Here is a 15637-nt window from a genome sequence, read left to right as displayed (position 1 = left end):
ATATATATGTATATATATATATATATATATATATATATGTATATATATATATATAATATATATATATATATATATATATATATATATATATGTATATATATATGTATATGTATATATATATATATATATATATATATAATATATATATATATATATATGTTATATATATATATATATGTATATGTATATATATATATATATGTATATATATATATATATAATATATATATATATTATATATATATATATATATATTATATATATATATATATATATATATATATATATATATATATATATAATATATGTATATAAATGTGTAGAAAAGTGTGTGTAAGTAACTGTAATATAAATATTGTAATGTATGTAAAAAGAGAAAAATGTTTACAACAGACACCAACATAATAAGACACTATGGTAAGAACAAATCAAATAATACAGTATTCTAGAAGAGAGAAACCAGTAGCAATAATGTAAAACAAAACTGAAAAATCAGGCTAATAGACTGTCAGTATCAGAGAAATCTAATAGATTATCTTTGTTCACAGGCCTGAAGTTCAGACTGGAACGCCTAGAATATTTAACAGAAAACAACCCCAAAATATCCAGACATAGTATGTTGATCGGAAGTTAATAGGAATGCTTATCCACAAATATAAAAATACTAGCGATGAACCGATACAAAGAAGAATGGAAGGATGGGAAAATGGACTAATGAAGATGTGAGTTGTTGAATCAATGTATAGTTGATCTGCTTATTTGCTTGCTTGTACAATTGTCCATTAGCTACATGAAGTAGCATGGAGATGGAAAAAGAGAAAAAGACTAGATGGAAGTATATCACAGATAGAATAAGGTCATTCCATTCCGCTGACAGTCAGGATTGGTCAACGGTCATTACTTCCATTGTGACATTAGCAACAGTTCCATCTGAATTGGTGATAGAAAGGTGATTATTGTCATCAATGTTTTGATGTGACAACTCATTGTCCTGGCTTTGGGTAACTGTTGCTATACGATAGTTGTTCTGTCCGTGTAGATCTGTAGTCTTGAATGCAGTCATGTTGTGAAACATAGAAACGGGAAATGTTACTATACCTGCAGAAAAAGAAAAGAAAAACAAGACAACCATGAGAAAGATGATCTACACATTGGTTACTGTGACCTAACAACAAAGTGTACGGCAACTTCATTTATTGTATTTATGTGAAGCTTCATTTATTATATTTATTATTAAAACAGATCCAGAAAGGAATTAGAATGCAAAAGTGATTTTAGCATCAAAAATTAGAATGAATTGTTGACTAACTCCACAATCATGAGAATTTCAATCAGATACAATAATAATTTAATAAACTTCATTTCTAAATACTTAATGGTTGAACAAAATATCAAGACACAATTATCAATAGAATAATGGTTATGAATTTTGGCACAGGGCCATTAATTTTAGAGGAAGGGGTTAAATCAATTACATCAACCCAAGTTCTCAACTGGGACTTATTTCATTGACCCTGAAAGGATGAAAGGCAAAGTCAACCTTAGCAGCATTTGAACTTAGTGCATAAAGCCAGAAAAAATGCCAAAGCATTTTGTCCCACATGCTAACGATTCTGCCAGCTTGCTGTGTTCGTTATCAATAGAATAATAAAGCTTTCTCTTTAAGAGTTTACTGAACTCACCACCTAAAGTAGCATCTCCAGTTAATATAATTTGTCCATCATGATTGACTGTGGCCTCAGCTAAGGTTGCTACAGTAGGTGTGTCACTATCACTGTTCATTTCAACCCGGACTGGGGTTGGATGACCAATACCTGTATTTGCTTCTTGGTGGGTAGCAACATCTGCCAGTGTTTGGACAGCTTGCGTAGCCTCCTGCTGAGGATTGTCAGGCACCTAAAAAGAAAAGTAAGTAAAAAACCAGTGAATAAACTAAACAAAAAAAATGGACATGCCGTCAGTTACAATGACGACTGTCCCAGTTGAACCAATCAATGGAACAGCTTGCTCATGAAATTAACATACAAGTAGCTGAGCACTCCACAGACATGTGCACCCTCAACGTAGTTCACAAAGATATGACCATACTATGACAAGACTGGTCCTTTAAATTACAGGTACCACTGAATTTTACCAGCTGAATGGACTGGAGCAACGTGAAATGAAGTGTCTTGCTCAAGGACACAATGCAGCTCCAGGAATCGAACTCCTAACATTATGCTCACAAGCCAAATATGCTAACCACAAAGCCATGCACCTTCACTAGTGAATAAACACATACACACATACACAAAATGGGAGTTGACACAAAAACACACACACATGGACACAAAATTGGAGTTGACTCAAACACACACAGACACACAAACATAAAATGGGAGTTGACTCAAAAACATACAGACACACGTATGTATAATGGAAGTTGACTCAAAATCTGTACTAACCATCTCCAGACCCTCAGTAAAGAGATCCCTCAGAGGGAACAAGCAGAATAGTAGGAGACATGCATCACACAATATAAACTGCTAATCAAATATGCTGTCCTGACACTACACATCACACAATGTAAACAACATAGAAATGCCGCCCAATCATGCTAGGACAGTCTACTTTCCATACTGACACAGGTTGAACAGTCTGAGTCAGTTATTATTCAGAGTAATATTGAATTCTTAGATGGGTTAGGGGACCACATTTTACTTGAAGGCCATTAATTTGGAAATGCCCTCACAATCACTATTATAGAGTTCACAAGTTGCATTCTATCATGGCACCTGCAATAGAAAAGTTATCGTGTCTTGAACAAGACAAGACAAAGTCCTATCGACACTTCATAATCTCTATTTGTTTGCCAACCACATTATAGATCATACCAGATGCATTTTATCATGGCACCAGCACTAGTGCAATTGCCTTCTACTCTGCTAAACAAAAAAGGTGTCTTTAGTCCTCACTGTTGTATTTCGATTCATATGAGGCAATATGGCCAATAGAGAGGAAAGAGAGAAAGAAATCAGAGTATGAAAAGGAAGACAGTGCTTGAAGGAATAACAAAGAGACAGTAGTGGTAATGTAATGATTTATAGTAATGGTGAGGGGAAATGAGAGAGAGTTAATGATGGATAGCACATGCCAAAAATGAGGAGTGGGCACATAGGCTATCAAAATAGATGGGTAATAATGTTAGCTGGTAAGAGAGATTATGAGTGATGAGTAGTGAAAATGGTGAGGGTAAGAGACAGATGGATGGATATCTGAGAGATAGAGCGAGAGCGAGACAGAGAGAGAGAGAAAGCTGGTGGGGTGTTCAAATCTGATATAACCCCTCGTTAATCAAGCATCATAATGGAGAAGAGAAACTAATGATAGCTATATAATTTCTATGAGTATGATAGCAAGATAGGAACAGGTGTCTTGTTGTAGAGGAGGTATATGACTAATCCGGTTGGAAAAGGAAAAAATATAGTAGTGGTGAGGTAACAGGATGTAACCACTGACATACAAGAGGGTGAATGTAAGGGGGATGCGGACAGAGGATCAGGTAAGTTTGCAAACAATCATCATCATTATCATCATCATTTAACGTCCGCTTTCCATGCTAGCATGGGTTGGACGATTTGACTGAGGTCTGGCGAACCAGACACCAATCTGATCTGGCAGAGTTTCTACAGCTGGATGCCCTTCCAAACGCCAACCACTCCGAGAGTTTAGTGGGTGCATTTACATGCCACCGGTACGAGGGCCAGTTTGGTAGTACTGGCAACAGCCGCCACCTACACAGGAGCCAGTCCAGCAGCAATTTTTGTTGCAATTAGACAGAAGTCTCAACACTAAAGAAAGGTTACTCACAGCATGAACAACAGTAGCTTGTGTTCCATCAGGTAATGTAACTACAGCACTTCCTGGTGTACCAGTGTCAATTTGAATAATGGAAACACTACCATCAGGGTTGTTGATTGTCTGCACCATAGTCCCTGTATATTGCTGAGGAGGAGACGCAGGATTCTCTTCAGTAAATTCAGGGAGTAAATCTTCCCGACCATGATATTTGTAGCAGTTCTTCACAATTTGTCTTAAAGCATGTGTCCATGATACCTAGACAGCAAAAATTTAGGCTTTAAGAGATGACCAGGTAAACAATTAGCATAAAACAATACATTTCAAAGCATTGAAAACTTTTATTGTAATAAATAAAAATAGGATAAATAGTTACAGACAACAATCAATTTACCTAATCAATAGATTCATACTCCTCTTTAACCCTTTGGTGTTTAAGCCAGCCATATCCGGCCCAAATATCCAACATGTTTTACATTCAAACTGGCCCTATCTAGCCTCTCACACCTAACCTACATTGACATTCTAAGAATAAACTATGACACCATTCAAACTTCAAAGCTGTAAGATAATGTATGATTAATTCAAAACGATTTGAGTGAAAAAAGTATTACATTTAACAGAGTAATCTGAACACTAAAGGGTTATATATACTATTTTAAACTAATTTAAATACACACATATCATTTAATGTCCGTTTTCCATGCTGGCATGGGTTGGATAGTCATAGAAGAGCTGGCAAGCCAGATGACTGCACCAAGCTTTACTATTTACTTTGGCAGACAGTACAGCTTGGTGCTGGATGCTCTCCCTATATGTATAATATACACACACACATATATATGAATTCTTTTTTTCTTTTTACTTACTTTTTACTTCTTTCAGTCATTTGACTGTGGCCATGCTGGAACAGCACCTTTTTAGTTGAACAAATCGACCCCAGGACTTATTCTTTCAAAGCCTAGTACTTATTCTATTAGTATCTTTTGCTGAAATGCTAAGTTACAGGCACATAAACACACCAACATTGGTTACCAAGCAATGGGGGAAAGGACAAACACAGACACACAAATACATACATATGTATGTATGTATGTGTGTGTATATATATATATAAATATACATATATACACACACACACACACACATATATGGTAAAAAGCTTGTTTCCCAACGACATCGTTCTAGGTTCAGTCCCACTGTGCAGTACCTTGGGCAAGTGTCTTCTGCTATATAGCCCCAGGCCAACCAAAGCCTTGTGAGTGGATTTGGTAGACAGAAACTGAAAGAAGCCTGTCGTATATATATATATACCTAGGGAGCAGAAGACACTTGCCCAAGGTGCCACATAGTGGGACTGAACTCGGAAACATGTGGTTGGGAAACAAGCTTCTTACCACACAGCCACATATACATACACACACACACACACAGATAGGGGATGAAGGTAGCTGTAGATAGATAAGTAGATAGAAAAAGAAAGAGAAAAGGAAAACAGAAAAACATAATTTGAAGTAAAGTGCAATTCAAGAATAACTGCATGAAGGAGGTACTAACTTTACGCTTTTCGTCCTCAGTTCGGGCATCACTGCGTACATTTGCCCATGGCACATCATCAGGCCACCAAACAGGCCTATATTCTATTTTACCCCATCCAGGTTTACTGCGACCGGTTGAGTACTTTAACATTTCAGGTATAAAAGCACGTAATTGAGCCTATATAAATACAGATATATATATATATATATACATATATACTTACAGGAAATCAAAATTTATAATAAAAGATAAGGATCTATGACAAAATGGAAATGACTTAATACCTAGTCCCTTATGATCATTTTATAATCTACTCACCCATGACTGTAAAAGTCTTACAAGTCTATATTACATCACTCTATGATTGTAATCCTCTGTCATCTCATCTCAAACCTAATATACTCATATTTGGCCAAACTACATTATCCTGGGCTTTTTTGTCAACATCTAATGAGATATCTTTCACGGTTTGTCCTTTATTAGCAACTAGCAGTATTGCTCGGCGTTGCTCGGGTTTGTAAGGGAAATAACTATAAAGCATTTTTAGAGAGTTATAGCCAAAAAATAGCAAAAAAAATGATGGTGATTTTTTTTTGATAGTTAAAAAGGTCTAGTTGCGTCCCATATGTGGTTTGTGTTTCTGATTCTCGACCCCATGTCGAATTTATCGATCTATTTCAGAACTGGGGGAACTTTTCAAAATTTTCGCTGCGTTAGTTTTGAATTATGACATTGGGCTATGTGTGTGTCAAGTTTCATCAGAATCGGTTGAAAGCCGTGGTCAGGGTGAGGGTACAACCTGACAGACACACAGAAACACACACAGACAAACTGCCGTTTATATAGAGAGAGATACTTTCTTTTAACAGAAGTACAGACCTCTAAACTTCTTAGTTATACTATTTCAACACTTACTATATCACATCCAACATTAATTATATTACTTGAGGAGCAGAATTTCAATTTTACAGAATACAAAAGTGAGGCAGTTTGTTTAAAGAAACATAGAAATCTTAGGTTAGTACATCAATTATGAAGATGAGTAATTTCTTCCACTAACATAACTAATATTATATTAAACATTTGAATGGTTGTTTTCTGATGTATATCAAAATTTAAACATGAGATAAAAGGGATAACTAATTTTAAAATGTCAGATTTGGTAAAGACATATATATATGAAAAATAGAAGTTGAAAATGCACTGAGAACAGTTAAAATATTTTTAATTAATATATTTAACTTGTTTCGCAATTTACACTGATTTTCAAAAAGTTGAAATAGAAAGACATGGCTTCTGTTGCAAGTGTCTTACTTCTGACTTAGTGTCTGAAGCTTGCTCTATTTTTATAGGGAGTTCATGACTCAAATTAATATATGTTTTGAATCAAATAAAATCCTATTCAAAACATATACTAATTTGAGCCATGAAGTCCCTATAAAAATAGGGCAAGCTTCAAACACTAGTCAGAAGTAAGACAGCTGTGACATAAGCCATGTCTTTCCATTTCAGCTTTTTGAAAATCAGTGTAAACTGTGAAACTTTAAATCATCATCATCATCATCATCAAACTGTGAAACTTTAAATCATCATCATCATCATTGTTGTTTAACGTCCATTCTCCATGCTAGCATGGGTTGGACGGTTCGATCGAGGATCTGGGAAGCCAGAAGGCTGTACCAGGCTCCAGTCTGATCTGGCAGTGTTTCTACAGCTGGATGCCCTTCCTAATGCCAACCACTCCGTGAGTGTAGTGGGTGCTTTTTACGTGCCACCTGCACAGGTGCCAGGCAAGGCTGGCAACGGCCACGATCGGATTGGTGCATTTTACGTGCCACCGGCATGGAAGCCAGTCGAGGCGGCACTGGCATCAGCCACGATTCGGATGGTGAAACGATTAACTATTCTCAGTGTATTTTCAACTCCTATTTTCGTATATTTCTACCCACATGGAATAAAATAACTTTGTTTTATATATATATAATTTTGACATAGTAAGATGATCATTTAATACTGATTTCAAATTTTGGCATGAAACTAGCAAGCTCAGGAGAACGTTTCTGTCAATTTGCTGCCTTGATGATCATTTAATATTAAATTAGATCAGGACAAATTTCAAAGTTTTTTCAGCTACGTATATATTTGAAATGATACCAAAAAAATAAGGTCAGTTATTATTCAACTTTGGATGACATTAATTAAGCAAAATATACAGCACACAGCAAGTCCTCAAATTTAATACACCCATCAGAATTGGAATTCTCCGAGTTTTATGTCATCTTTCCCATGTTGACATGGACTGGATGGTTTTGCTGGGGTAGTGTTTAAGAGTTGGACTATTCTTGTAATCAATCCTTTTATAACATACAGGTTTGTGGGGTGTCTCGTCTAAAACCAGCATACACAAGGTAATAATGTAATAACACACTTCATATATAATGCCAATTAGACAGAATGATTTGCAATTATGTCGAGGTTAATAAGCTGGATATGTGATTTTGAACAGAAATTCTGAATAAATATTCAGGATACCTTTAATCTGACAATAATTATTTGATGAAAAAAATTAGATTTTACAAATGAGTAGTAACCATTAACAAATAAACAGCTGTTCTAACAAAGTGTGTGAAAGACTGGATTTACAGATATATCTTATACATACTGAAAACGAATATATACAAATATTTTTTCAAAAAATATTGAATATACCTGGGTCATTTTATCTACAGGGGTTGGGATACCATCTATAACAAGAGGTGGTAATTTGTGTAAATTTGGATCTTCTTGCTGTGAGGGTGGTGCTTGTTGTGCCAGCACTGATTCCAAGTCTTGCATAATAATTCCTTTAGAATTGCGAACCTTGGAGGAAAAAAATATCATAAATTGTGATATCAGTTCCAATTTCAATAATTAGTCACAGATTTAATTACATAGAAATCTCAGCCAAAAAAAAAACATATCAACGAATTTCTTTCCATCTGTACACTGCACTTAGTCTGATATTATTGTTACATTAATAGTGTCATGGCATTGCATGTGTTCTATATGCTTCCATGTGGATTGGTTTATTTAAAGTAAAATCCCATTTAATAACCTATCATATAAGGCAGCAAGCTGGCAGAAATGTTAGCATGCCGGGCAAAATGCTTAGCGGTGTTTCGCCTGTCTTTACAGTCTGAGTTCAAATTTCACCGAGGTCAACTTTGCCTTTCATCCTTTTGGGATCGATAAATTTAGTACCAGTTGCGTACTGGAATCAATCTAATCGGCTGGCCCCCTCCCCCAAAATTTCGGGTCTTGTACCTAGAATAGAAAAGAATATCCTTTCTATTATAGGGGCAAGGCCTGAAATTTTGGGAGAGGAGGCTAGTTGATTCCATCAACTCTAGTTCTCAACTGTAATGTACTTCATTGACCCCAAAAGGATGAAAAGCAAAGTCAACCTCAACAGTATTTGAGCTCAGAATGTAAAGACTGATTAAGATGCCACCAAACATTTTTTCAAGCATGCTAACAAGCCATTTAAGATCAAATACAATTTCCTGGTGCATCGTTTGGATAACATTGGTAAACTATGACACTTATAACAGTATAATATTCTATTATTAATCTACTAACTGACATACCCGGTAATTCCCAGGAAAGTGGGTTTATCCCTTGGTTTGCTAATCCAATAACAACAATACAAAGTATGTAGCCCTTAAAATGGTTTTTATGCATTTACAGAGAATACCGAACTGTCTTACACAGGATCTTGTTTTTAGGAATTCCCAATAAATTATGAATACTTAAATTGTGAAGTCAGTTATGTAATAACATGAAATTAGTTATGCAATAGTAAGAATTCAAATAAAGTAGCTCTGAAAAGGACTTTAATGCATTCCCAGAGTATATATAACATAGGAGGAAAAACTAATAAGGTACGTATACTATAATCGTGAATCATGTTATGTAATAACAGGCTAATCAGATATGAGACAATAACAATTCAAAGTAAATAACATGCAAGTGGCTGAGTACTCCACAGAATCAGGGAGATTCAGCTTGACACAAAATGTGATAAGGCTGGCCTTTTGAAATACAGGTGTAACTCATTTTTGCCAGCTGAGTGGACTAGAGCAATGGGAAATAAAGTGTCTGGCTCAAGGACACAACATGGCATCAAGAACTGAACTCACAACCATGAGCTGGAAACACTTTACACTAAGCCATGCACCCTCACTACTGAAGCAGGTGTTGGACTATTACAAGTTAACTTTTCCCAGGTCTGCTACATATTTTTCAACTGGATAAATAAACTAATGCAAATAAAATTAGTACACTTCCCAGGTGTCTATGCCAAAATATAAACTCACAGAGGAGTGGCCATAGGCACAGGAGTGGCTGTGTGGTAAGTAGCTTGCTTACCAACCACATGGTTCCAGGTTCAGTCCCACTGCGTGGCACCTTGGGCAAGTGTCTTCTACTATAGCCTCAGGCTGACCAAAGCTTTGTGAATGAATTTGGCAGACGGAAACTGAAAGAAGCCCATCATGTGTGTGTGTGTGTGTGTCTGTGTATGTTTTTTTTTGTCCCCCCACCATCGCTTGACAACTGATGTTGGCGTTAGCAGTTCAGCAAGAAAGATCAATAGAATAAGCACTAAACTTCCAAAGAATAAGTCCTGGGGTCGATTTTTTCCACTAAAGGCAGTGCTCCAGCATGGCCACAATCAAATGACTGAAACAAGTAAGAGAGTAACTAAATGATTAGAAGATAGAAACTTTATCTCCCTGACGATTTCATCTCCTATAATAAATTATTTACAAAATTTCAAAATTGTGTAGAAATGAAGAACTTACCACTGTTTCTAAAGGTTGAGAACCGAACACTTTAAAAGACTGGTAACTTTGGTTAGGTTTGCCAGGAGTACAACAGAGTACAACTGCTTGTTGCCCTACACGTGTTGAATATTCTTCAACAATATACCGTAGTTTTCTGATGAAGATATAAAACAATTTATTTTGAAAAAAACTTTAAAATATAAATAGCCTTAAAAAATATAAAGACTTGATCAAATACTCACATACATCTGATCTAGCACTAATACTATAAAAAAAAAACAATTAAAAATAATAAAACATTTAATAAATAGAATGAACATGTAAAACAGACAATTAAAGCGAGCGACTGACTGCCATTTAAAGGGAGAAAATTGGCAAGGCAGTCAGTCGCCTGCTGACACTCGTTGACGCTACATCGAAGAGGCCAAGGAACAGATGAAAGAAGACATACACCCAACACCAGAGCCCTGCCACGTCAAAATGGTAGAGGAGTAGGGGCCGAAACCGGACGTGGTTCGTCCTGATGATGTCTTGAGCTAACTGGATCCTATAAAGGAGCTGTTGTGGTAGCAGACCACGAAACACAGTTGAAATTCCTCAAGACAAAACAGAATAGTACATCACTAATGGTAACACAACACTAATAAACTAACGAGAAAGCACTAGAGAGTTGCCCAACCTGTAAGAAATAAGTCAAAACTCCATTAAAATCAGCCCCTGCTGTCTTAAAAAAGAAAGGGTATATTGAACACTGTAGTAGTAGATGTACAAAAGACATGATAGTCATGAATGGAATGTCTTTAATCATATATCTGTGTGAGCAGGGCTGACTTGACGTCAAACAACAATGCAACATGTATGGCAGTGGCTCTCAACCATTTTTTATCAATGGACCCCTTTGATTACTATTTTCTTCTGGTGGACCCCCATAGCCATTCGATTTTTAAAATCTAGTTTTATAGATACTTCTTTCAAAATTCCTATTTTGTTATTCGCACATTAACATTTTTAGACTGAACTATGTAAAACTTTTGAGATGGAAATTTGGCCATTTCTTACGATACTCATATCTAAATCAAAATATTTTCATGGACCTTTAAACTGCTACTGTGGATCCCCAATTTACTATTTTGCTTGCACAGATCCTTAAAATCTTATAAGGGGCCCCTGGGGTCATATGGATCCTGTCTGAGAACCATTGATCTACAGTAATAATCATATATATTTCCAATTCTATGGTGAGGCAGATTAATGGTTATTAAAAAAACTAACTTTAATTTAAAAATCTAAAGATAGAGACATAAAATAAATCTCTTCACCTGAGTAATCTTGTTTGTTGCCGACGTCGAATAGAAGGATTTGTTTCAAAACTATGCATTCGCCGACGCTTCCTTCCAGTAACAATTGCAGCAGCTGCAGCAACACCAATAGGTCCTTAAAAATTAAGAAAGAAAACAATAATTACCTTAATTATATCAGATTCCAATGAAAGAAACCCACAAAAAGAAATCAAAACGAAACAGTATAATCTAACAGAATTGTTTCATTTCAAGTAAATTTTGAAACAACGAGTTTGTCTAATTGTCCTAAAAAGCAGCCATGTTGGTGACACATAAAAAGCTCTGGTGGTGGTATCATGTAAAAAACACTGGTGTTGGTGCCATGTCAAAAGCACCTGCGCTTGTGCCATATAAAAGGCACCCAGTACACTTTGTAAAGTGTTTGGCATTATGAAGAACACCCAGCCATAGAAATGTTGCCAAAACAGACAATTGGAACATGGTGCAGTTCTCCGGCTTGGCAGCTCCTGTCAAACTGTCCAACCCATGCCTGAATGGAAAACAGAAATTATATGATGATGTGCTACAAGTAGAGTAAATTGTTACACAAGTGTGCCTGGAGATAGTAAAAGAAATATAGAGTAAGACATAATATAAGTTGAACACACTTTCTTCAAATACTTAAAACTGCAATAAATGTCCTATCATCACTAAACTATAACTGCATTAATTTATCATCACCATCATCATCATTTTAACACCCACTTTTCTATGCTTGCATGGATCAAATGGAATTCAATTTTCTTCTGCTCCATTTGATGTTCAACTAGGACACTGTGCTTAATAAACAACAGATTCTATTAAAAGTTTAATTACCAATATATATTTCTTTACTACCCACAAGGGGCTAAACATAGAGGGGATGAATAAAGACAGAGAAAGGACTTAAGTCAACTACATCGACCCCGAAAGGATGAAAGGTAAAGTCAACCTCGGCGGAATTTAAACTCAGAACGTAGCGACAGACGAAATACTGCTGATCATTTCGCCCGGCATGCTTACGTTTCTGCCAGCTCGCCTTATATAATTACCAATATAAGTCCTTCCCTCACCTCTCTCCCTTTCCTTTACATGTATTTTATCTGATTGGTTATTATTAGTAAAACATAATTGTCAAATTATTTCTCTGACAGATTATGGTCAGTTTGGAATAACGAAGTATAGAAACAACATTTACCAGCAGCAGCCAATTGAGTGGTTACATCATCATTCATAGTATTTGTAAGTAGATCTGTTTCATCAAAATGAGGGCTATCTGGTGAGCTGGATTCACTCATATCATCACTAAGCATGTTTGCACACATTGGGGAGGTGCTCATGTTAGTCATTGCATTAACAACTCCACGAACACTTACAGAAGAGGAGTTCGAACTGTTCATTCTATTTGTAACAACCCTGCAATAAAAAGGAAACATTTTCAAGAAATTAAAGAATCATCACATAACTCTAAAAATACATTTTTCTCTACAGGTGAAAGGAATTTTAAAAATAAAATCTAAAGATCAGAAAATGTCTTAATTACACTTAATTATATATTAGAATCATTATCACTTAACATCCATGTCAGACTCATGAAATTTATAAGAATTTAGAAATTTCGAGAGACATGAAATAAATCATTTTTAACAGTAAAATTCCATATAGATAAAGCTGTAAATACTGGTGTGTAGAATATTGGGTTAAAGAAACCAAAAGTCAGTAATTAAACTTTTGGCAATCTATTGTTTATCAAGCACTTGGATGGAAAAAGTCAAAGGCTGTCCAAATCATTAAACCAAAACAATTCTAGCCTTTGGCATTTTTTCCATCCAAAGGTTTTTAACTCAATATTCTGCACACTTTCATCTATAGCTTTATCTACTTCAGGCTCCATGGTTAATAGTAATATACTTCATACTGAAATATATTTCTTGTCTTGCTCTAAAAGATTACAGAGGGCTGTACTCACTTTGTGAAAATATGTAAATTTAAGAACCAAAGTATTGTAATTTTTAAGTAGTTAGATCTCTTTCATCTTCAGAACCATGTGTATTTTCTCATTGAGAATACTTGGAGAAAGCTTTGAAGAAAACTTACTTCAATTAGATGAGATTTTATCAGAGAAGGACTAATAAAATAATATATTACTCAGTTCAATAATATATTACTCAGTTCAACCATCTCAAAGTTGTTACTTCCGTTTACTAAATGCATAACATGACATTCAAGCCATACCTTCACAATAAGAATTTGAATTGGCTCACAAAACTTCTGTGAACTACTTCCTATTCAGAACAATGAGAAGTGTACATCTATATAGGTGTAGGTACTTCTGAGTTAGCTAAATTTGGTCTGTAAACATAGAAAACTGCAGTCATCTCACTCAAAATATAGTGTTACAATTGGATGTATATGCTTAGCAAAAGTTTTGGTCAGAATCAAGAGACTACTTTGGTCTGCTTGATGCAGAAGAAGCTGTCAGATGATTCATGTTATAGCAGTTTCATCATCTACAGATAACAAGTAACTAAAGAAAAACTCATTTTTTTTTTTTTTCAATTGAATAGTATCTTCAAGATTTCCAAGCAAGTGTAGCAATATCAAGTGTGATCTGAAGTATTTATGAAAGTAAACAGACAAGTGACTGAGAAGAATGAAGGAAGATATATAACAATGAATTGCTTTAATTGTATCAAACCCTCATTTATTAGGAGCTATTGCAGTAGTAATTATAGTATCACTATCTCAACTAAAACCAGTATACCATTCTTATTTGGTCTAAAAGACAGACAAACACAGAAGAAGTAAATGAGATGGTATAACATTCATGATTCTTTTCAAAGATGTAATCAGTATAATCAAAGTGAATTAGATCCAAACAAACATTAAAACCAGATTGCAGATTATGCTCTGAGTTGTTTGCCTTGATTAATTTTAACACTAAGTTCTGAATTATATTTATTATTCTTTTCTACTCTAGGCATAAGGCCTGAAATTATTTGGCAGGGAAGGGGGCCAATCAATTAGATCGACTCCAGTACGCAACTGGTACTTAATTTATCGACCCCAAAAGATGAAGGGCAAAGTCAACCTCAGCAGAATTTGAAATCAAAACATAAAGACAGACAAAATACCTATTTCTTTACTACCCACAAGGGGCTAAACACAGAGAGAACAAACAAGGACAGACAAATGGATTAAGTCGATTATATCGACCCCAGTGCGTAACTGGTACTTAATTTATCAACCCCGAAAGGATGAAAAGCAAAGTCGACCTCGGCGGAATTTGAACTCAGAACATTACGGCAGACAAAATACCGCTAAGAATTTCGCCTGGCGGACTAACATTTCTGCCAGCTCGCCACTTTGAATTATATTTATTATAATCAATGCTAATAACCTTGTTGCATTATTGAAGATTGGGTTTTCACATCTGCTTGTACCAATTTTAACCATAAAAATTTATGTATTTCCTCCAGGTCTTCTTTGGCTTCACTATTTTTCACACCTTCTCTAGGATACAGGTAGGTCGCATCATTTGATAGAGTAAAAACCAGTTTTTCTGCTGCAATACAAAGACATAGAATCAATTATCTCAAACAACCTGAAATAAAATTTTTTTGAAATTAAAATATAATGAATTAGTACAGAACTTTGTTTTAATCAAACCAAATTGAATCCCACATGCTTCCCAAACAAATTAAAGTAATATTATTTATTGAGCTAATGTTGTCTTGTGCTCACGACATGATTCTTTTCTAAATAGATTCCTTTATGCTCACAGCATTACATTCACACATCGCCCGGTTTGAGATTCAAACCCACGATCCTTTGACCGCGAGTCTGCTGATCTAATCACTAGGCCATGTGCCTCCACACATGTAATTTAGATAAACACAAGTTATTTTGGTTACTTCTATTTAAACTTATATCAAGTTAAATAGTTATCAAACTTACTGCAATTTCAGAAACTACTTATAGTCAGATCATCATCATTTAATGTCTGTTGTCCATGCTATCATGGGTTGGACGGTTTGACTGGGCTGGCATGCTGCACCAGACTCCAGTCTGATTTGGCTAGAGTGTAAAGGGTGCTTCTACATGCCACTGGCACAGGTG

At 35.4% G+C, this 15637-nt stretch overlaps 1 protein-coding gene across 5 annotated transcripts in view; it reads right to left on the bottom strand.

The window, feature by feature from the left end:
• Positions 1-294: 294 nt before the first annotated feature.
• The window catches only part of LOC115210990 (DNA-binding protein P3A2), a 22313-nt gene continuing 6970 nt past the window's right edge, over positions 295-15637 (bottom strand). For 3 of the 5 annotated variants that reach the window (XM_029779824.2, XM_036501898.1, XM_036501899.1), the window contains exons 2-10: positions 14919-15083; positions 12717-12934; positions 11519-11633; positions 10218-10353; positions 8086-8235; positions 5395-5553; positions 3850-4095; positions 1683-1896; positions 295-1098 (exon numbers count right to left, since the gene is read on the bottom strand). In XM_029779824.2, coding sequence (XP_029635684.1) covers positions 878-1098; positions 1683-1896; positions 3850-4095; positions 5395-5553; positions 8086-8235; positions 10218-10353; positions 11519-11633; positions 12717-12934; positions 14919-14974 — 1515 coding nt within the window. In that variant the 5' untranslated portion in view covers positions 14975-15083 and the 3' untranslated portion in view covers positions 295-877. The remainder of the gene's footprint in view (positions 1099-1682; positions 1897-3849; positions 4096-5394; positions 5554-8085; positions 8236-10217; positions 10354-11518; positions 11634-12716; positions 12935-14918; positions 15084-15637) is intronic. The other 2 variants (XM_036501900.1, XM_036501901.1) reach the window with 1 other exon arrangement.

The sequence above is a fragment of the Octopus sinensis genome, linkage group LG4, assembly GCF_006345805.1.
Source record: "Octopus sinensis linkage group LG4, ASM634580v1, whole genome shotgun sequence".
Classification (NCBI taxonomy): Eukaryota; Metazoa; Mollusca; class Cephalopoda; order Octopoda; family Octopodidae; genus Octopus; species Octopus sinensis.
Note: the sequence above shows the minus strand (reverse complement) of the source record. Positions and strands in the feature narration are given on the sequence as shown.